This window comes from Pteropus alecto, unplaced genomic scaffold (assembly GCF_000325575.1).
Source record: "Pteropus alecto unplaced genomic scaffold, ASM32557v1 scaffold74, whole genome shotgun sequence".
In the NCBI taxonomy this organism is placed as follows: domain Eukaryota; kingdom Metazoa; phylum Chordata; class Mammalia; order Chiroptera; family Pteropodidae; genus Pteropus; species Pteropus alecto.
Window position 1 is genome coordinate 4,325,424 of NW_006436291.1, and position 21,835 is coordinate 4,347,258.

At 51.1% G+C, this 21,835-nt stretch overlaps 1 protein-coding gene across 1 annotated transcript in view; it reads left to right on the forward strand.

The window, feature by feature from the left end:
• The window catches only part of ADAM12 (ADAM metallopeptidase domain 12), a 270,213-nt gene that overhangs the window by 167,638 nt on the left and 80,740 nt on the right, over window positions 1-21,835 (forward strand). Inside the window, exon 6 of the mRNA XM_025047549.1 lies at window positions 15,736-15,922. Coding sequence (XP_024903317.1) covers window positions 15,736-15,922 — 187 coding nt within the window. The remainder of the gene's footprint in view (window positions 1-15,735; window positions 15,923-21,835) is intronic.

A 21,835-nucleotide genomic window follows, 5' to 3' on the forward strand; every position in this document is an offset into this window, starting at 1 on the left:
GTACAAATACACACACGGTATACCACACGTGCTACGCCAGACACATGACAACACACACCACACACACAGGATACACACTACACATCACACACAATATACCACACCATGCACATGACACGCACACCACACACAATACGCCACACACAAAAATTCACACAATATACTATACATGTGACACCACACACATGGCAACACACACCATGCACACACAACACACAGTATATCACACACGACACATACGTACTGCACCACACACAAGGTACCACACACTCTGACACGTACAATATACCATACATGACATACCCCCCCACACACATTACAACACACATGCAACATGTCACACACAAAACAACACACAACACACCTTGCACAACTCACCATCATAGCACACTACACACACACAAGACACAAGCCAGGCAAGCCCCGCAGACGTGAGTGACAGGAGGACTTCGCTGGCCTCCCCACGGTTTGCACAGCAGCCGATGACAGGCAGGAGCCTCACGGAAGTGACCAGGGGTGGGCGCCGTTACTGCTACACGTGCCGGGCATTTAACAAACGTCTGTCCCGGGACTAGGCCATGCTTGATTGGCAGCAGCCATCTGTGACTAGAATCCTCTGGTGTGACGCGGGACACCCGAGTCCAGCAGGTGTCCCCAATGGCATCGAGCACGCGTCCTCCCAGACCACCGTGCGTTCATGACGCAGGTCACCACACGCTGTACCGGGGTAACGCGAGGCTGTCCCCCGGCCTGGGCTCCGCCCACTTCCGCGTCCAGCATTGTGGCGACGTCATCCTGTCGGGCTCACGTGGGTCAGGCCACTTCCTGCAGCCGCCGCCCCACCTTGCCCTCCAGCGACGCGTGGTCCGTCAGGTCCGGACCGGGCACTCAGGTGGCGTCTGGCTCTTGTCTCTGCGCCATGACGACCTCGGCGGTCAGCGTGGCCGTGTGCGGAGCGGAGGGGGGCGCCTGGAGGAGGGAGCGCCGCTCGGGCCACCGGACAGTCCTGCCCCCGTGTTCCCACCGTGGCTCCCCAGCTTCCAGTGCCCCGCAGAGTGTGGGGTGGTTTCCTCCCATCTTCCCGCCCAGGCCTCGATGTGTCTGATTTATCGTTAAGTGTGTATCACTGGAATCCAACAACACGGTCATCCCCCTTATCCGTGGTTTCAGTGACCCGAGGTCAACTGCGGTCTAGATGTTAAATGGAAAACTCCAGAAATAAACAATTGCTGAGGTTTAGATCACGGCCCCTCCTTGTCCTGCTCCTTCCCACCCAGGAAGTGAGTCACCCTGGGCTGTCGCCTTCTCCTTACTTGGAAGCGCCCGAGTTGTCAGGTCTGCTGTCGCAGTATCGAAGTGTCACGTTCAAGCCGCCTTCATCTTGCTTCATAATGTCCCCAACGCCATCCACATAACTGTCATTACAGTGTATTGTTATAATGGTTCCATTTTGTTGTTAGCTGTTATCAATCTCTTACTGTGCCTAATTGAACTTTATCGCAAGTGTGTATGTACAGAAAGAACCATAACACATATAAAGTTCAGTGTTATCCCCGGTTACGGCATCCTCTGGGGGCCTGGGAACGTAGCCCTGCGGATGAGGGGTGCGGAGGGGTGACCGTACGCACACAAAGTTAACCCTGGCCCCGTCTGCCGAGCCCCGCCCAGGTAAAACATGGCGGCACACACGGCGCGCCCCTCCTGTGCACAAAAACTCACGGTCAGGGATCGGAGTTTGCCTTTGTCTACTTTTATAAAATAGTCACCTCATGAACATCACTCTGTAGCTTGCTCTTGTCCCCTAGCCCTATCTGTGTCTCCAAGTCAGAAAGGAAAGACCTGAATTTCTTACTGTCTCATTTCACTGAGTGTGTGGACACACACACACACACACACACACACACTAGACCTGAATTTCTTATTGTCTCATTTCACTATGTGGACACACACACACACACACACACACACACACACATTTCTGCACCTGTGTTACTTTTAAAGAGAATTTCTGATGTCCCATTTGCATGACCCCATTGAACTTTAAAGCACGTGCTGATCGGATAAGGGAAGAGAGGTGTCTTTCTGTTGTCTGATATGCGGCTCTCCAGCTATTCATTGATTCAGTAAGCATTTCGTGAGCACCTCCCCGGTGCCACCACTGAGGGGGAGCCGTGCGGACATCTGCAGGGACAGCATTCCTGGCAGAGGGGACAGCGTGTGCAGAGTCCCTGAGGCAGGAGATGGCCTGGGGTTTGCAGAGCAGCCAAGTGACACTATGGAGTGGAGCTGGGAGGAGGAGGCGGTGGAAGGTGAGGTCCGAGAGGAAGTAGGACAGCAGGACCCTGAGTGGCCGTGAAGGCCATCGAATGGCCTTTGGCCCCTGCGCTGGCTATGGCGGGTGTCATAGGAGCTCTGAGCCGAAATCCGACTCAACACTTCCACAGAGTCGCTCCGGCTGCCGGACTGAAGGCGCTTAGCTGGGCACCTTCGCAGCGGTCCCGAGGGGAGGCGAGGAGCCTGGACAAAGGTGGGAGCTGTGGACATGCCAGAGCCTGGCCACAGTTCCCAGGGTTTTAGGCTGGCGACCCCGGCATGCGCCTAAGCTTCTGATCATTGCCTTCTCCATGAAAAGGGCCCATGTCTGAGCCTCGCTGCCCCAAAGCAGCGTGGGGCACAATCCCACGAAAGGATCGAGCTCCTGCTCCCGAACGAAGCCGTGGGAGAGCCAGGGACCAGGTCGTGTCCCCACTACACTTACAGGCCCAGGAGGCATGGTGGGCACCAGGAGGGAGCGTAGGGGTGATGATCTAGAGAACAAGGACCCTCGCTTTTCGGCGAGGCACCGAGGGACAGGAGGGGGCGATTTGAACAGTGCAGTGGCTTGAAAGGCTGTCGGGGCGGTGTCGGCAGGAGTCGGCCAGGTGTCATCCAGGGCAAGGAGGTGAGCGTGATCCGGAAGGGTCGGGGAGGGTATTCGGAGGATGGACCGTGCGTCCCACGAGCACAGCAGGAAGGTTTGAGGGGCAAAGGGGGTGAGGGCGAGGTCAGTATTCATGGGGACAAGGGCTCAGTATTCATGGAACACCAGGGCTCAGCTCCCGGAGGAGACAGAGACAAACACAGATGAAGGACAAATGGGGCCAGACCCAGTGACATCTGGGACAAAAGTGAGTGACCAGTTACGAGTGGGTGACCTGGATCCAACAAGTAGATGTTCTCTCCCTAAGGCACGATATAGTCCAAGCAGTGAACTGGCTGTGTGACAGCGGACAAGCCACTCAACCTCTCTGAGCCCCAGTTTCCTCCTGTGTAAGAATGAAGATAAAGTCTCTAGCTGAGATGGTGGTTTTGAGAACAAATGCAATGACCTACAGGAAAGCCCAGCCCTGGGTCTGACCTTGAGTGAGCAGTCAGTGGACGAGCCATCAGCCTGCTGAGAGGCTCGCTTTGTTTGTTTCGGGGCCGGGGCCTGTCGGGGAGGCGTGTCCATGTAGCAGTGCCTCTGGGTTAATTCCACTCAAAGCCACACTGCTCCTGAGGGGACCAGGGAGGACACATGCGAGGCTGTGTTGGCGAGCACCACACACCCCTAGAAATCACGGCCCCTGTGCCCCCGTGGAGGGCCTGTTTGTTCAAAGGCCGTTTATCGAAGGCTAGCTATGTCCAGCCTTCAGGTTGACGCAAAGGTCAATACATGCAAAGAACAAAAATGCTCATTCAAACTGGCTTAAAGGCAAACAAAACGCGGAGGCTGACTCGTGCTACTGAAAAGTCCCGAGGAGGCTTCAGGCATGGCCGGATCCAGGGCGTAACTGATGCCGTCGAGACTCATCCCCTGTCCATCTCTAGCCCCTGCCTCCTTCCATGTTGGTTTCATTCTCAGGCATGGTTTATTTTCGTGGTGACAGACGGGCTCCAGGCAGCTCCAGGCTTACATCCTCAGAGGGCAAGTAGAAGCATGAGGGCCCCTCCTTCAAAGTCAGCAGAAGTCCCCAAAACGCATCTTATTGGCCCTGGGAGGTTGTAGGCCCACCCCTGAAACAATCGCAGTGGCCAGTGATGGGGACAGTGCCCCGGTCAGCATGTTATATGCCCACCCGCTGGGTCAGGCTGAGGGTGACCTGCCCCTAACCCCAGGGCAGGAAGCAGGGGAGGGATGAGCATAAGGAAAACAGGGCCCCTGCCAGAAAAAGGACAGATGAGGGCAGGGTTGCTCCGAAACAAACAAGCCTCCGCTAACCACAGCTTCCACACGTTTATGAAGAGGATTTAAACCATCGAAACGGGGACCAGGCGTAAATGGATCAGGCTGATCATTTTCAGATGCTTTTCATAGGGAGATCAAATTTTTACTGGGTGAAGAGAAAAGGGGTGTCCCTAAGGTGTTCCTGATAGCTCTTTTTATAATAAATAAAACAATTTACAAACCTGTGACCAACTCACTAGCTTAAAAAATGAAGATGAGCGACTGGGTAGAGTATTCTTGGAGTAACAGTCACATAAGACACATCTCCCCTCTGCGCTTGGCCTTGGCCCTTGGTCGGTCGTGACTTCCCACCCTTCTTCGCAGGTCTGCCCCGCAGAGGTGCAGACAAACTGTCTGGTCGCAAGTTCCTCCCACGCAGAGTGTCTGAGTCTCAGCGTCTGCCTTTCCTCCAGCACCTGGGGAACGTTCCCTCCAGGTACAGACCCTAATTTGGCTCAGAGGAATCCTGCGACATACTTGTGGCTGGCATTTTCAGAAACATCAGAAGAGTAAGTGAGTCGACCACCAAGACGGGGTGGGAACAGCGATGGGAACAGGATCGTGCTCCTGGGATCGTTGACTTCCCGGATCTTTGCGCTGTTGTTGCGAAAGCAGCAGACCGTGCATCAACAGAAAATTCCGGAGCCGTGTAGTCAGCTTTATGATCTTGCGAGTGGGGAATCGGACCAGAGGAAAAGCTGCGTCCCATCAACCGCTCGCTGGCAGGAGGCTCGGTGGAGGCTGGAAACAGGGAAAATGCATCTCCAGCAGCACCAGCCTGGCCGATTTTAAGAAAGAAAAGAGAGATGAAAAATTATGTTCAATAAGGGAGGGGGACCCCAAAATACATTCAGATCGAGGGATGTGGCGGAAAACTCCCAGCGACAGTTTCGCAGAGAGAAACAACAGGACGGAGCGCCCTGCGTTGCTTCAGGAGGCCTGGTGCCTCCTCCTCCGAGGCGGGCAGGCCCGAGGAGCTCTGTCCTGGGACGGAGAAGAGAAGAGGGAGGAGGACAAGTCATCCTTCTTCACACGAAGCTTGAAGGGGAAAGATGAGGGGAGGAAAAGAGCCCGAACCTCCGGGGAAGGGGGGATGAGAGAGGGTCAGCTCTACCGGAGGGGTCGGGCGCAACGTGGAAGACGGGCCGTAAGAGCGAGCGTGGCCGTGAGTTTTTCTCCCTTGGGAAGGACCGCACGCCAAATGGGAAGTTCGGGCCCTAATGTCGTGCCGTGTCAGATGTGTCCCCCAGATGCTCAGCCCTGCTGAGGACAGTGTCGGCGCCACGTCCGTGGTGCGCCTGCCACGGTCGGGTCTCCCATTGGCGGTCGCCGCCTCGTGCCCACGGCCATGGCGGTCAGGTGTCGGGAGAGCATCCTGACCTGCCGTGTTTTGTGATGGGACCGATGTCTGGCCCTGGAGCATCCAAACAGCCTTCGTGTCCCCGTGTCCTGATTCCATTCATAAAGGTCACATTCTAGCTCCCCAGCTGGAGCACGAGCTCCTTGACGGAAGAGGCTATTTAGGGTCCCCCACGGGGCGATAATGACAGTCGGGGTGTGTCAGACATTCTGCATCGTCAGTGGCATCACGAGGACAGACGCAGGTGTCACTGCCACCGTCTTACAGAGTCCCCAGAGGCACAGTTGTCGGGGGCCTTCTGATGCCGCAGCTCGGAGCTTCAGACTCTCGCGTCCAGTGACCCTGCCACCTCCTTCCTAGTCGCAGCCCCCATCCTGAGAGAGAGGCATGTCCTGCATTTGCGTGGAGCTTCTGCGCTGTTGCGCATGATGCTCACTCACCCTCCTCAGAGGACGGGCAAAGAGCGGGCAGCAGCGGAGGTGACTTCCCCACGGTCCCTCAGTTCGAAGGAGCAAAACTCCATCTTAAACCCAAGTCTGGCCGACTCCTCCGTCCACACTGGCTCCACTGAGCCTCTCGCACGATTTGGAGCCAACTTTCTCTTTCAGCCCCGCCGTCCTCTGCCCCCCATTCCAACTGCCCTGCTTTCTAGCTGTTTCCAGAACACGCCTCACCTTGTCTTGCTGTCCTTATCTCTGCTGTCCTCTGCCTGGGACATAGCTCTCTGCACACCTCTCGTTCGCCTCTGGAAAGTTCACGCTCCACCAAGGCCCGAGTCAAGTGATGCCTCCTCCGTTAAGCTCACCCTGGCCTCCCATACTCCTCATCACGCAGCTCGACCCACCTCCCTGTACACCATAGACAGCCCTTTGCTCATAGAGCAGGGTCTTGTCGCATAGCAAGCGGTGCATATTTGTTTACAGTCCTGTCTTAAGGGGCCCGTGCCCCCCTTGCAAAGTCGATCGATCGCCGTGCCTTGCTGTCCTGTCACCTGACCTGTTGTAAGGACCTTCAGGATGGGGAACATTTCTGAAACATTCTTTGCAGCCCCTGGAGCTCTTAGCACTGGCTGTAGATGTGGGAAACAGCACAAAATGCTTTTAAAAGTCAGTTAAATCAAAATATTCGGATACAAAGCCATTTGGTACCTGAATAAGTACACACACGATCATGTTCCTTTAAAGTATTGCTTTGATTCTAATTGTGTATATAAAGTTTACAGCACTAAATTTTACATAATGACATCAAATGTAACACAAAATGCAGGAATCCTTCTCGCCCACATGCTGTTGAAAAATAGTCAGTCAACTTGTTTTTCCAACAGTAGAATTGCCCAGTGTTATGGTCCATGAAATCAGAAATAACCATCATAATGAAAGTCATTATTTGCAATTTAGCGATCAGGGCGAACACGACCATTGTTTAAGAAAACAAAACAAAACAGAAAGTTCTGCTTCGATGCAGCGTTATTATTTACAATTTAACAAACCAGTCGAATTGACCCATTCGAAGAAACTGACCAGAATTCTCAGCAAAGGGGGTAGACGCTTAGGGGGAGGTAGAGAGAGGCGAGAGCTGGGGGACGAGCCACAGCCCCCCGCGGGCCGGAGCGACCCCGGACACCGGGTGCCCAGGACCTTCCCTGGCACCTCGCAGCTTGACCCCATGATCACTGACCTGGAAGGATATGGTTTTTCCAGATCTCATAGTTCATCCTAAATGGTCCACAGCAAAGTGGTGTAAAGCGGGGGTCCCCAAGCCCCAGGCTGTGGACCGATACTGGTCCATGGCCTGTTAGGAAATGGACCTCACAGCAGGGGATGCGCAGTGGGCAGGTGAGCGAAGCTGCATCTGGATCCGCAGCCGCTCCCCGGCGCCAGCATCGTCGGGCATTAGATTCTCACAGGAGCACCGATCCCTGGTGCCAGAAAGGTTGGGGACGGCTGGTGCCGAGGACCGGGAAGTCGGGTGCGTGGAGATGACCTTGCCTTCATTCCCCTGTCTGCTTGACCGCGAGGCCTAAGGAGGCAGAGCCCCGGGCCCAGCCTCGCCCTGCCTAGAACCTGGTACATTCCGAGTGCTCCCTAAACATTGGTGGAATGATGTGCTCTGCCCAAGCCATGCACTGGTCAATTAAACTTAATCCCAGGCAGTCTGAATTTTTTAAAAATCTTTAAAGTGTAAGTAGGTCCTATGAAGGGAGAAATTAGCTTCGTGTGGAAGTAAAACCACCTTAACCTTGACCCCTGCCTGCCCTGTGACCCTCTGCTCGTTCCGCTTCTCTGGGGCTGGTCCCCTGCAACCCTCTGGCCGCGCCATCCCGGTCAGCATTCGTCACCGTTCCCCTTCGTTCCTCTTCCTCCCGTGGAGATTCTCATTCTGTCATCCTGTGTAAACATCTGGGGAAGCCACCGCTGAGTTCACAACCCATCTGCAAGTCTCCACCCCGAACCCCTCCCAAGGTCAAGTCTCAGCTCTCCCCAGGCTCCAACCTCACTGTAAGTTAAAAATGTCCAAATTCGAACTCCTCCGGGCCCCCAGACTGGCTTCTCTCCTGACCTCTTTCCACGAAAGACCCAGCCCATCTCGGGCTCACGGGCTCAGCCTCCGGAGATGTTCGATAAGCCCTCAGCCCCGCCCCTGACAGCATCTCCATCTATCTCTGCTTCCCCGCTCCCCCGTCGCCACCCTGGATCAGCCCTCGTTCCAAGATTTTTAAATCGCCTCCCACCCATGCTTCCTGCCTCCACCCTTCCCTTCACAGCCGTCTCGTACGTTCCAGAAGGCTGTGTTTCTCGATCGTATCATACGTCCTGCCGCCCCTCTGCACGCTGAACCACACGGCTCCCTCCCGGCCTCCACGGCAAAGCCCCCCTTCCCTCACGTGCTCGTTCACGAATGTTCCTGCGGGCGTTAGTGATCGCCTACTCACCTCCTGATGGTGCCAGGCCCCATGCCGGGGCTGGGACGTGAAAATAAATACGGAGAACGCTGCCTGGGTGTGCCAAGCCGCCAGACGTCGCAGTGTGAGAAGTTTCTAGAAGCAGGTGTGCGCGAAACCGCAGCGGAAGCTCAGCAGCAGGACCCAGACGCTGGGGATCCCGATGGACTTCAGGCTGACCTGGGCCTCGAGGGTTACGCGTCAGCCTGGAAGGCCATTCCAGCTGCAGGCTGCCCAGGAGCAGTGCCAGGCCTCAGGTGGGGACAGAGAGGACAGAACAGGGCCCTGGCCCTGGAGCAGCCTGCCACCTGCGAGGCCTGAGGGGTGGCTACCGGCAGTTCCAACACAGGACGCGGGCGGAGTCGGGCAGAGCGCGGAGGCGGGGGAGGCCCAGGACAGCGGGACAGCAAGAGCGCAGTCCGGCGGTTGGAGATTCGAGGTGCGTAAGAGGCAGAGTTCTAGTCTGCGTGAGGGGCGAGTAGGCGAATGCGAGATGAGGCCACAAACACAGCCGAGGCCCAAAGCCAAGGTAAAGGATGGAGGCCGCGGACGGAGCCGCGCGGGCCTCGCCTGCCACTCACTGCGCCCAGGTCCACGCTCCCCTTCCTTCTGAGGCTCCCGCCACCCACGGGCACATGTCCCTACATCCACGGCGTCTCTGAGCCCACCCTGACCTTTCTCTCGCCTGGCCCCCCTGCTCCCCACGCCGCCAAGTCATCTTCCTCCTCCAGAAACCCCTTCGAGGCCCCCGTTCTGCGCAGGTCACTCGCCAGCCCTCCTGCCGGTGTTGGGCCGACCCGCGTCTGTGGCAGCTCTGAGCTACGCTGGCGTCTCAGAAATCAGGTGCTCCCTCCCCAGCACAAGCCCTCGGTGACAGGAGAAGAGGCTGACCATCCAGGGTGGCCAAGGGCCAGGACACAGGCTCAGGAGCCAGGTCCATCTGGGGAATCCTGGCTCTGCCACCGAGCAGCTGTGGAGCTGTGTGAGTCTCCTAGGGCTGTCATCACAAACGGCCACAAACGGGGTGGCTTAAAGCAACAGGACTTTATTCTCCCAGTCCTGGAGGCCAGGAGTCTGAAATCAAGGCATCGGCAGGGCTGGCTTCTTCTGGGGGCTCCGAGGGACAGTGTGCCCCGTGCCCTTTGCCCGGCTCCTGGTGGCTTCTTGAAATCCTCAGTGTTCTTTGCAGATACATCGCTCCAGTGTCCACCTCCATCTTCCCATGGTCTCCATCCCTATGTCTCGGTGTCTTCCCCTTTTTCTGTCACTTGTAAGGACACACGTCATTGAATCGGGGGCCCATCCTCAATCCAGAGGGATCTTATCTTGAGATCCTAAGCGTAATCACATCTGCAGAGACCCTTGCGTTCACAGGTTCTGGGGGTTAGGACTTGGGCATGTATGGTGGAGGGGGACACTATTCGACCCACCGCGGTGACCTGGGGCTGTCATCACTGGCTTCCTGTTAAATCGGCTCACGATGCCTGCTTTACAGGATTGCTATAAATATTAGAGCAAAGGACTCACTCAAGAGTCTGGCTCACGGGGGCAGGGGACAGAGGAGTGACTGCTAATGGGTACCGGGTTTCCTTTGCGGGTGAGGAAAATGTTCAAAAATTAGACAGTGGTGATGTTTGCACAACTTAGTGAACATATTAAAAACCATTGGGTCCCAGGCGTTAATGTGCGTGAGCCTAAAGGCTCGTGATTTCTCAATAAAGCTGTTACTTTAAAAAGGAGCCTGGCACAGGGTGGGCTCTTCATGAGTCACAGCTGCTATTATAATTATTGATGTATCAGTGATAACCGTTCTTAAAATCTTTTCCGATAGCTTAACCTTTTGCCATGCCTCTCAAACCTTGTCATGAATTACATTTGAAATGGGAACCACGGGTGAGATGTCGTATGTGATCCACGGGAGTCAGCCCGGCGCCTCGCACGTGGCGGGGGAGACTGGCTATTTGTTTGGATGGTACGCGAGTAGTTCACATGGAAATTACCGACTAGGAATAAGCCCCGAGGTGCTTATGTGTTCACCAGCATCGCCGCCGTCGCCATGTATCAAACCTGTGAGATGGCATCTCACCTGATACCCATGAGCTCCTCCAAAAAGGGACTGAAATTAAATTCATGGCAGCTGCATTGCTAAATTACGATCGGCAGCAGGATATTGAGAGTAAAGACTTTTTTTTTTTTTAAGGAAATTAAATTAGCAGTTGAACATGGAACTAGCCGGAATGATTCATGTATTCTAATCGGTACCTGATTACAGGTACTCAAAAGTCCACGTGTTCCTCTCCCGCTTTCCTGGGACCAGTAAGGAAAATCATAGTAAGATCAACAGCGTTAAGCTGCATCGTTGTCTGATGCGCCGTCGCTTTGGAGATTAAAAACTGAATTTTAAGAAGAACAAAAGCTCGTCTAGAAGAAATATATGTCTCCTGAGTTTTCATTCCGAAAGCTAACAACATCAACTTAAAAAGTGAATAGTGTCCTCTTCATGTTCGTTGAAGGGAAACGGACAGGATCCCAGCATTAAAGCGAGGCCGCCAGTGTTCGAAGCGGCGGCTCCATTTCTCTGGCCGCTTTCCATGCGGCTTCTGTCTCCATTACACGGGTCCCTGTTTCGGGCCCCATGTCCCCCTCAAAGCAGTGCTGGAAGGAGGCAGGAGAGCAGCGGGGTGAAAGCCCAAGCCTTGGACACAAGGCACAGAGCGGGTGCCAGCTTTGCCTCGTGCCACCTGCGTGCCCTTGATGCTGGGGACAATGACCAGAGCTGCAGCTATGTGGGGATCCATTGGATAATAAACGTAGCGGGCAGAGCCCAGAGCCTGGATCCTAGGGAACGCCCAAAGAGGTGGCCTTCATCACCCCGAGCCACCCTTTCTCTTCTTCCTCTGTCACCATGTCCAACTCACTGCCCCAGAACGTGGCCTCGCCCCTTCCCACGATGGCCGGTCCATCCACTCCCCAGGGAAGGCACCCACAGTCTTCATCTTTCCCACACACTGTCCCGAACTGTCTTCTAACCTTTCTCCTCCTACTCTACCAACGGGGAAAGAACCCCACTTTCCAAGTCTGCCGGACTTACATTCCATACTCTGAGATACTTCCAACTCCAAGTTTACAACTAAATATCTTTGACATTCAACTTAAATCACATTCGCTTATCTAGCTTGGGGCCAGTAAGGGCTGTGAGAACATCAAAATTTTACAACTCTGAAACCCCAGGTCCTTGAATTTTGTGTCCGCTGTGGTTTGCAGCAATCTCTAGAGCTAAATGATTAATTATAGCCAAGACGGTCCAATGCAATTATTTAATTATGCCGTAGTGTAGGCTGCCAGTTATTCAGAGCTAAAGGAAAGACTTCACCCCGCTTTCTCAACATCTGGCCTTTGGATGACTTAAAAGATAAAAGGAGATATGAGAACATTTTTATGACTAAGTAACCATTTCTAGAAACTTTCCATCAAGTGGAACAACTTTTTCAGTAACTTGCTTCTCATGATTAGAACTTAGTGACATGTTTTACTGTAAGTGTCAGCTTGTTTAAATCCAATGCAAAATAGAAAATGTCGTACTACCAAATGAAATATTGGTGCCGTTTTCTTTTTAGGGCAGGAAAGCTGATTTTCTAGCAGATCTGTTTTCATGTTCGTCTTCCGATTTCCTCTGGCCTATGTTTTTAAAGTTCTCTTTCTTGATTTAGGCTTTTTAAAATCGACTTTAATTTTTACAAAATCCCCTTTTAGCCATTCTAAACTAGAAATCTGTTTTATTTCATAAGAAACTTTTCAAAGAAAGAGACACCCCCCCGCCACTCACAGAGCGGATGACCAAAATCACGTCTGTATGACCTGCTTGGAGGTACACGGGGCCATTAGTTGGGGGTGTAGGGAGGCAGAGAACACAAGAGAAGAGCTATAAATCATAATTTTTAATCAATCTGCGGGGTTTGAAAATAGCCAGACCATATTGGCCCCCCATCTCTCGACACTTAAGTGTCATGTGTGTTGGTAACACCCAGCTCGGCTCTCCAGTGGATTCTGATGTTCCCATGTCTCGTGGTGTCATCCTCTCGGTTAGGATGTGTCCTGGGCATAACCTGTTTCCCCCACTGCCTATAATGCTTCACGAAACAGGACTGATGGGGTAAACTGGGTGAATAACGATGAATTGATCGGCGTGTATGTGTGCACCAGCTGTGTTCAAAAGAAATATTTAAGTACCTCGAACCACTTTCTTCCATACCATTTGAGTATAGAAATACTGTCATTTTATTAAAATTTAGGAGTAAGTAAATAGTCACTCACAAGTGGGCCATCAATAAGCAGGGGATGAGTGAGTGGCTGAAGTAAACGAGCAATAATGCATGACACGGGAACACCTTCCAGGTTGCTCCTTTGGAAACGAGCTCAGCTTGTCTGAAAGACACTGGTGGAGCACCCAGCTTTTTAAACTGTTTACGGGTTCGTGTGTACTCAGACCTATGGGTTGACGCAATCTAAACTAAGTATGAAAATCAAAGCCCTAAACCTGGAGCGATGCACGTCAGCCACAGTCCCGAGTCTGCTGACCCTCTGCAAAATATTATGGGTATATGCGTATGTGAATTATTCTGAGGATGTATAAAGAGGTTCATAGCTCAAAGAAGTTTAAGAGTCACTGAATTAAAAGTATCTGTTTACCATTTCTCCAAAGAGGATATACAGATGGCCAATAGGCATGTGAAAAGATGCTCAACATCACTAAGCATCAGAGAAACACAAATTAAAACCACAGTGAGCTATCACCTCACACCTGTCAGATGGCTGTCATCGATAAATCAGCAAACAAGTGCTGGCGAGGATGTGGAGAAAAGGAAAATTTGTGCACTGTTGTTGGATTGTAAATTGGTGCAGCCATACGGAAAACAATTTGGAGGTTCCTCAAAGAATTAAAAATAGAACTACCTTATGACCCAGTATTTCCACTTCTGGGTATTTATCCAAAGAAATCCAAAACGCTAATTCAAAAAGATATCTGCACCCCTGTGTTCACTGTACCGTTACTGACAATAACCAAGATACAGAAGCAACCTAAGTGCCCATCGATAGATGAATAGATAAAGAAGATGTGGTACATAGATGCGTGGAATATTACTCAGCCGTAAAAAAGAATGGAAGGTCACCATCTGCAACAACAGGGATGGACTTGGAGAGCATTACGCTGTCTGAAATAAGTCAGTCAGCGAAAGACAAATGCTGTATGATCTCACTTATGTGTAGAATCTGAAGAACAGAATAAACAAACAAAGCAAACAGAAACAGACTCATAGATACGGAGCACAAACTGATGGTTGCCAGATGGGAGGGGAGTTGGGGGCTGGGTAAAAAAAAGGTGAAAGGCTCGAGAAGTACAAATTGGCAGTTACAAAACAGTCACAGGGATGTAAAGTACAGCACAGGGAATATAGTCAATAATATTGTAATAACTGTAGTGCCAGGTGGGTACTAGATTTATCAGGGGGATTACTTCATAAATTATACAAGTGTCTAACCATCATGCTGTACACCTGAAACTAATATTGAATGTCGACTGTAATTGAAAAATAAAATAAACCGTCTGTTTACAATCAGATGAGTTTACAAGGAAAAATGTAACCAACAGGTATAAATAAATATATAAATTTTGCATGAAATTTTATGCAACCAACAGATATAAATAAAATATGTATAAATATTGCATGAAGTTTTATGCATTTCTGTAGTGGAGAGATCGTGGTCACGTTGCTACATAATGGAAGCTGCCAGATGTGTGGGTAGCCTTGGAGTGGCCAGTTTCCTATTACTCAAATTGCCATTTCTCCAAAGAAAATCCTTTCTTCAACATCAGAAAGAGCCTTTTAAGTTAAGGTACTTTACTGTCCCACTTTGGAAAAGAGAGAAACAAAGACCATCAGACAGGCCGATGTTCCCTGTCACCGGAAGGAAGCTGCCATCGGTCATTTCCAGGGAGTGGGACCCGGCCTCAGCTCTGTCCTGCTCCAGAAGGTCAGACATACATTGAGGTCCACGGCCTAACACCACCTTCCGTCTCTGCAGATTAGAATGTTTAGCAAATTTGTCCAAGTTTTAGAAGAATTTATACTTTCATTCCCAGATCTAAATGGGAGCTCAAGGGTTTGGTTTAGTTATCATCATTCCCGGAAGTATATTTGTCTAGTTAATGCTGAATTTAACATCAGGGAGCCACGGTTAGCCTGTGGCAGATGTGTTAATGTATAGCATAGGCCCTTCCTGAAATTTTCAGTCTTTGGAATAACATGACAGAAGCTTGATCCATGGATCTGCCCTCATCAATAACAAAGAGGGTTATTGCCATTTAAACACTGACTTCGGCCTCCACTAGGCTAAAAGTTTTAACTGGATGACACAGCAGCGCGGAGAAGTACATGTGATTATCCCATTTCCCAGACGAAGAAACCAAGGCTATAGAAGTCAAGGTCACACCGCTAGTAAGTGGCAGAGCTGGAACTTTATCCAGGCCGCCAGATTCCAAAGACCACCTTCTCAACCTCAGGGCTGAGACGTCTCCCGAAGGTGCTCTGAACTCCTATGAAGAACGGGCCATCTTGAGCCAAGATGGACCCAGGGGACAGACCTCAGCCTTCAAGGAGGGCTTCTATGCTTTGTGCACTTACGTTGGGGCCTTTATGAGCACATCTCCCACCAAAAAAAAGCATAAGCTTACACTCAACTTTATTTCAGAATCCTTTCAAATATCTGCGAAATATAGCTGATCAGGGTAAATAATTCAAATGTAGGAGTCTTCCTTTAAAAAAAAAGATTTCCCTTCTGAATTGTGTGTGCTCATTCAGATATAGTTATTTTCTAAACATTTTTTCTCTCAACTCTTTTCCCTAGCAATGTATGAGAAGTAAAAATAATATATATAAAATCTATTTTTTACCAAAAAGTATTTGAATCAAAAAAAAATAATTTCTTAGACTTGCTTTTCAAAAGATTTGCAAAATGAATCAATGGAAACGTACGTCACGGACATGTCCTTTCCGATGAAAGCCGGAACACGCGAAGAAATTGATATTTCTCCTTTCGTTCTCACTCTGGTTAAGAACTGGGTCTCGGCCACAAACAAGAAGATATCCTTAAAAGTTGTATATTTTTTCTTATTTCTTTTTTCAACAGGGGACTTATTACATTTGGAAACAAAACCTACGTTTTAGAACCGCTGAAAAATGTCACCAACAGATACAAACTCTTCCCAGCGGAGACCCTGACAGGCGTCTGGGGACCATGCGGGTCACAGGCCAGCACTTCTGGCCTCGCTGCGGATGGCAGCCTCCCATCACCCTCCCGGACGCGAGAGACCAGGGTAAGAGAGAAACCCAGTGTTGTGTTTCTGGGGACCGGGGGATGCGGCTAGGGACACCCGGTGTTAGGACATCTGGGGAAATTTTTCCATCTGGTTGTTGTGTCTGGGGATGGGGTCACCCAGTTTATCTGGGGGTGACTGTCATGCGGGCAGAGTGTAATCAAACAGTGACACCACCATCCCTGAATTGCAAATGTCAGCCCCAGACATGTTAACCTGTGCTGGGTGCACTCGAGCTCAGAGGACGATGGAGTCGCCACTGATGACATCGTCGGTGAGCACCTGCTGTGGGCCTGGACCCAGGGTGGCGCCCACCACGATCAACTGCACGAGAATGGCCCACGACCGCAGCTTCCGGGGACGGAGCAGAAGGACCGTGCGAGGCTTCACGGGGCAGGTCCACTTCGCAGTGGGGTCCGCGTTACGATCTGCAGAGCGCTCCCCGTCTCTGCCCACGTACCTGTGCACAGGTGAACCGAGTCTGCCCATGCGGTGGGACCCGGGAGTCCCTGCCACGGTGCCTGCCCTCTAACCTCCCGGGACAGCCCGTGTTTCCTGCCCATCAGCCGCCGGGCCGGCCCTTCCGCGGCGCTGGGAGGAGCCTGGAACTGGGCTGCAGAGCCCCCTCCCACCGGGCAGAGCCCCCTCCCACCGGGCAGACACCTCGCGGTACAACACCGTGACCCCCACAATACGTCCAGTACTGTGTGGGTTCAACAGGCCACAGCAAAGAGCAGGGGTCCCGCTCCCCACGTTTGTCAGGAGGCCCGGAATTTAAATGAGCACAACCAGAGAGGAAATTACCAAGAACCTCCGGATTTTTCGCCTCTGGTTTTCTTGTTCCTCCGCTGATAGGAAATAGAGACGTCATAGATGTGACGTCACTTGTCCGTACACTTGACAAAGCAGAAACAAGATTGCACCAAACTCATTTCCTGACGCAAATGCTGCCTAATGCTCAGCGTTTCATAAATACTCTTTGCTCATTCTTAATCATTTTTCTAAATTCAAATCGAAACCGTTGTCCTAAACGATTTCTGTACATTCTTAAAATTCCCTTCATACCTGTGGGTAGCAAGTGCTCCCCTCACCTGCGCTTAACTAAATGGTTCCTGGAGTTTTTGTTTTAATTTTGTTTTAATTTTCTCTCCGTCCTGGCGTTGGGCTCACGTCTCCCTAACTCCCTCTGTTTGTTAACATGCTCCCCAGATCTTCCGCGGCAGGTGCTCAGAACCTCTTTGCTTCCCCATCACACAGGAGGAGATGATCACCCCGTCAGGGACTGTGACTCACCTTGACACTGACACTCAGTGGGGGAGGCTGTATCTGAATCTCAGGGCTTGACGAATCCCCCCACGACACATCACCAGAGGCTCAAGAGAGTTTCCTCCCACTTTCCTCCCCTTCCCGTCTTAGAGTGACAAATGTAAGACTTGGGGTCACAAAGACCAGCCTCCCTGGTCCCAGGACATGTTTATTTTACTCTTCGAACCCTCTGGCCTTTGATCCCAGACCTGGGGTAAGATGTGACGAAGCCGTCACTTTCGCAGTCATAAACGAGTACAACGTTTGCATGTTGTTTCCGAGGTGTTTCAAGTCCCTCGTTGACTCCGTGTCATCCACGTCACGAGATTTATAACCTGACAGTTTAAATAACACTCAGATGTGTTTGGCATTTCATGTAGCAGCGTGCGCTTGGGCCATACTTGCCAGCCATGTTTTAATTCTTTAAAGCCTACAGCTCTCTAGAACTGTGATGGGCACGGTAATTTCGTCATTTTGATTTGTGGAGAAATGCGGAAAGCCTGAATAAAAATGTTGTTCCGGTAACAATGCATGCCAAAGTGGAAATGAACCTTTAAATTGAAAAGAGAAGGCATTCGGGCAGCTCGACTCCTTTCTCAATATTTCTCTCCGAAAATAGTTGTAATTGTTTTTATGGAAGGGAAAACCATCCTTGACTTAAAGAGCAATTATATCATGAAAACAATACGAAACATAATTTTCAAATAAGTAGAATGTGTGGGAACTGGAATTATGTCGTGGACAGTTTGGGGAAGCACCTGCGGTCGGAATGAGTCAGGTTCTATGCCACTTACCTGCCTCGCCTTAATGGCCTCTATTCCGTCCCCAGAAATCAACGTAACTGCAGCTCGCTCATTCTGTTTATGCAATGCAGCAACTGAATTTGCTTTTCCCCGGCATTTTGCTGCCCCTACTAAATGTGAACTGTCTTGCAAAAATTGTTTTGCAGGCTGAGATTTTTCTGCAGATATTTGCATTCCTCCTCACGGAGCTGCGGGAATAAATCTGCACGCAGGGTATGCGCTGGCCATGATCTAAGCTGGAGCTATCGTTTGTCATTTTTACAAGGCTTTCCGTTAGATGTTAGCGGGACCCCAAGCTGCTCCTGGAAGGGCGCCCGCAGGCAGCTCCATGGCCAGGTCTCCCCTCTGCAGGCTTCTGAGTCCAGTCTAGAGTGCTCTCCCCACTCAGCTGTCCCACCCCACGCCCCTTCCCTTTCCATCGGCCACGCACGCAGGAACGCAAACCAATTCCACAGCGCCCTGCGCCGCCTGTAAGTCTGCTGCTGGGGCAAATCACTAACGTCCCAAAGGGAAATGTAAATTATTTTTTAATTATCCTTTCTTTAGGGATTATCTGGGCTGTGTTTCCCCTCTGTCGGTAGGGATAATGATGAGTCTAACATAAAAGTCGATGCCTCCTCTAGAAAGCAATGTTCACTTCGGCTGCTGAGGACAAAGGGGACAGCACGTCAGGGTGACACGGGCGTGTCTCCTCGCTGCAGCCATTCTGAAACAGCCCTGTGCTGTTGCTTCTGAGTTTCTAGGACCCGTGAGTTTCTACTACCATAATAGCGGCGGTAGAAGTGGCAATAATAATAATAATAATAAGTATTATATGTAGAGCCTAAGAATAGTGGGATATTAAGAACTGGCCAGAAGCATTTGAAAACTCATCAATGACAGCAGGCACATTGCCCTCCTCTCTAACCTAGCTACCCTCACCTCCGGACCTCCTCGAGGAGACCACGCCACGCTCTTCTGCTGCCGTGGTCCTTCTCACAGCGAGGCGCTGGGGACAGCCGGCGGCACTGTCGCTTCCTCGGCCCTCGGCTCAGCATCTCTCAGTGTGAGCTGGGCTCCAAAACCTGCAGCTGTGGGTTCCTACTGAGTCTTGAATCGATTAAAACTCGGGATTAATAAGTAACAGATCTCACTTGTGCCATTGGTCTTTTGGACTTCATTTCGGTACTTCCCTATTAATATTCAGTTCATCGGATTCAGCCGGTGCTTCCAGCTTATTGACTCTTCTGCTGGTTAGTTCTGCTGCCGCCCATGCTTTGGCCTGGCCCCAGAGGCTCTATCCCACACCGATTGGACCAGTGTGCTTCATCCCCACACAAGTCATTGGGAAGGACGGTGGCGGTGACCCTTCCCAGCAGAAAGCAGGGCTCGGCTTATAAATATTCATGAAGTGGCCTCAGAGTCAAGGTGTGGCACCTTGCTTGAGCCAATGACGATCTTTCCTTATTCGGAGGGAGATAAACCAGACTCGCGATTTGTTTAACTAGCTCAGTGTGCCACCTGTGAGAACACTGCCTTGGTTTCATCGGTCGTGTTCGTCTGCTGTTCGGTTGTACCAGACCCAGCTGGAATCGGTTTGTCTGTCTCCACCTCACTGCCCCAAACTGTCACCTGCTCTCACCTGCATTCTCAGCTTCCATTCTCTTCTCAGCTGCCAGTGATGCTTTCAAAATCTCACATTCAAGAGCCCCCACTGCTCTTAGACCGTAGATGACCTTTCTCCCGCTTGCCATGGCCCCGGGTCCCGCACACGCCTCAGCCTCGCGTGCCCCATCTTCTCTCGCTCACCAGACTGTAGCCGTTGCGCCTGCCACTACGGCCCTCCACGTTCTCGCCAACCTCGGGACTTCTGCCGTTACCGTTCCAGCTCCCCGAAACACCGTTCCCGCCACACGTACACACGTACCTTCTCCTCTTCATCCTCACGTCTCAGCCAGCTCGGTCCCTGCCCCCGCCACCCCCCACTCCATCCAAGCCGCAGAGCCCCGTTTATTTCCTGCGTTGCGCTTTTCCCCGACGATGCTTGATGTCTGCTCGTTCTTTATCGTCCCCCCTTCTCCCACGCATCTCTCAGAAGGGGGGCTTCCTGAGGGCGGCGCTCGGATTTCTTCCCCATACACATAGTCTGGCCCATATGGAGAGAGAGTTCCAATGAGAATCCATTGTCACCCTGATGCCAACACTTTTATAACTTCAGTTGGTCACGTTACCGCCCAGTGCCAGAGGTCTCATTGCAACAATGTTTGGGGGACGTTCTATCTCTGGGAACTTGGCCGTGATGACTTCGAGAGGCCCGGGAACCGATTCCCTCTTGGGAAAGACTCAAGGGTGCCTCGCTCTGCACCTTGCCGCAGAGGCTGCTGGGCCTTCCGCAGAGGCTTACGTTCCTACCCGTTTGTGGAAGCGCTTTTGTTTAGAACCCCCCAAAATGAACATTTAATCAAGCCGCCAGTTCCGAATGTTGCTCTGCACATCAAAACTTTTAAATATGATACTTTTTGAATTGGACAGCCCAAATAGGTCGCGATCACGTGGAGGCGATTTAAGCCTCGGTGAGTGCAGCTGATGGGAAAACGAACCTTCGTGACCCCGAGCCGGCCACCCCCCCGTGGCTTTCTATGATGATGTGGTTAGCTTCTCTCTGAGCTTGCAATTCTCTGAACTCGTGAGAAAATTTGGGCTTCTCTGAAAACTGCAGAGACAGGGAAATGGTGCTCACGTGTTTGTTTTCATTATCTGGAATTGTGTGTTTTCTGAACGATGATCCAAGGCCACTTGGAAATAGTCCCTGGCTGTTGATTTTTGCCGCTTCACAGTCTCGAAGGTGTAAACGTCTGAACAACCAGGGCCCTTTCCTTGAGTTTTTCGATGGGAGATGAATTTATTTTTTCATTTACAGAGCCGTATTTTCTTCCGTATAATTAGCTGAATCTGTTAATGGCTGATCAGGGGCTTGCGGGGCGGATAGAAATTTCTGCTTCTTTCGCACCTCAGTAAGGAAAAGGGGCCAGGTCCTCACGCCTTGAGAAGGTGTCTCATTTTGTGTACCCCAGTGGATACCCCTAGGGCTAATCTTTTTTTCCTTTATTAGTACGTAGTTATCACCATAAAACACACCTACGACCTACAATTACAAAGCTTGACATTTTTTCCTCGTAACGTTCTAAAAGTATGAGAAATTATATCTTTCGTGGTGCTTTATTTTTTTCTTCCTGCATGAGGCTTCCAGATTTCTTTGGGGTTACCTAAATTCATGAATCAGCACGGCTGGGCAGTGAGGGGGAACGCTGCTATGATAAAAACATTTTCCTTGTAAAAATCTGTTTGGAAGATTCCGGACTGATGGGATTTGTTTTATAAAAGATGTTTCCCTCAGGATTATGTGACGAGAAAGCTGATTCCAAGCATGCCTTGGTCGTTTCTGTTCTTGTCCGAAAGCGTGGTTAGAACATACAAGTTTTGAACGTTAAGCAGTGTGTGTGATAAGTTCACTCGTAAACCAGCAACATCAGCCGTTAAGGACCATGACCAGCTCAACCTCCATTTCCTCCAACTGCATTTTATTGCAGAAACAGAAGGCTTTGTTTTTTTGTTTTTGAATGTTTGCTTTTTGAGACCACCCTCCATGAATTGCTCCTTTTTTCCTTAAAAAAAAAGGCCTTTGGGATTCTCCCAGTAAGTCATGGAAGAGTGCAAATGTTTGTCGAGGAAACTTGATTAAAACGTAACCCCCTTCCGAGGCCGCCTTTATGTGAGAGGCGGTTCATACTTTTAGAGTCTGGGTCTGCTCCATCCCCCAGCCCTT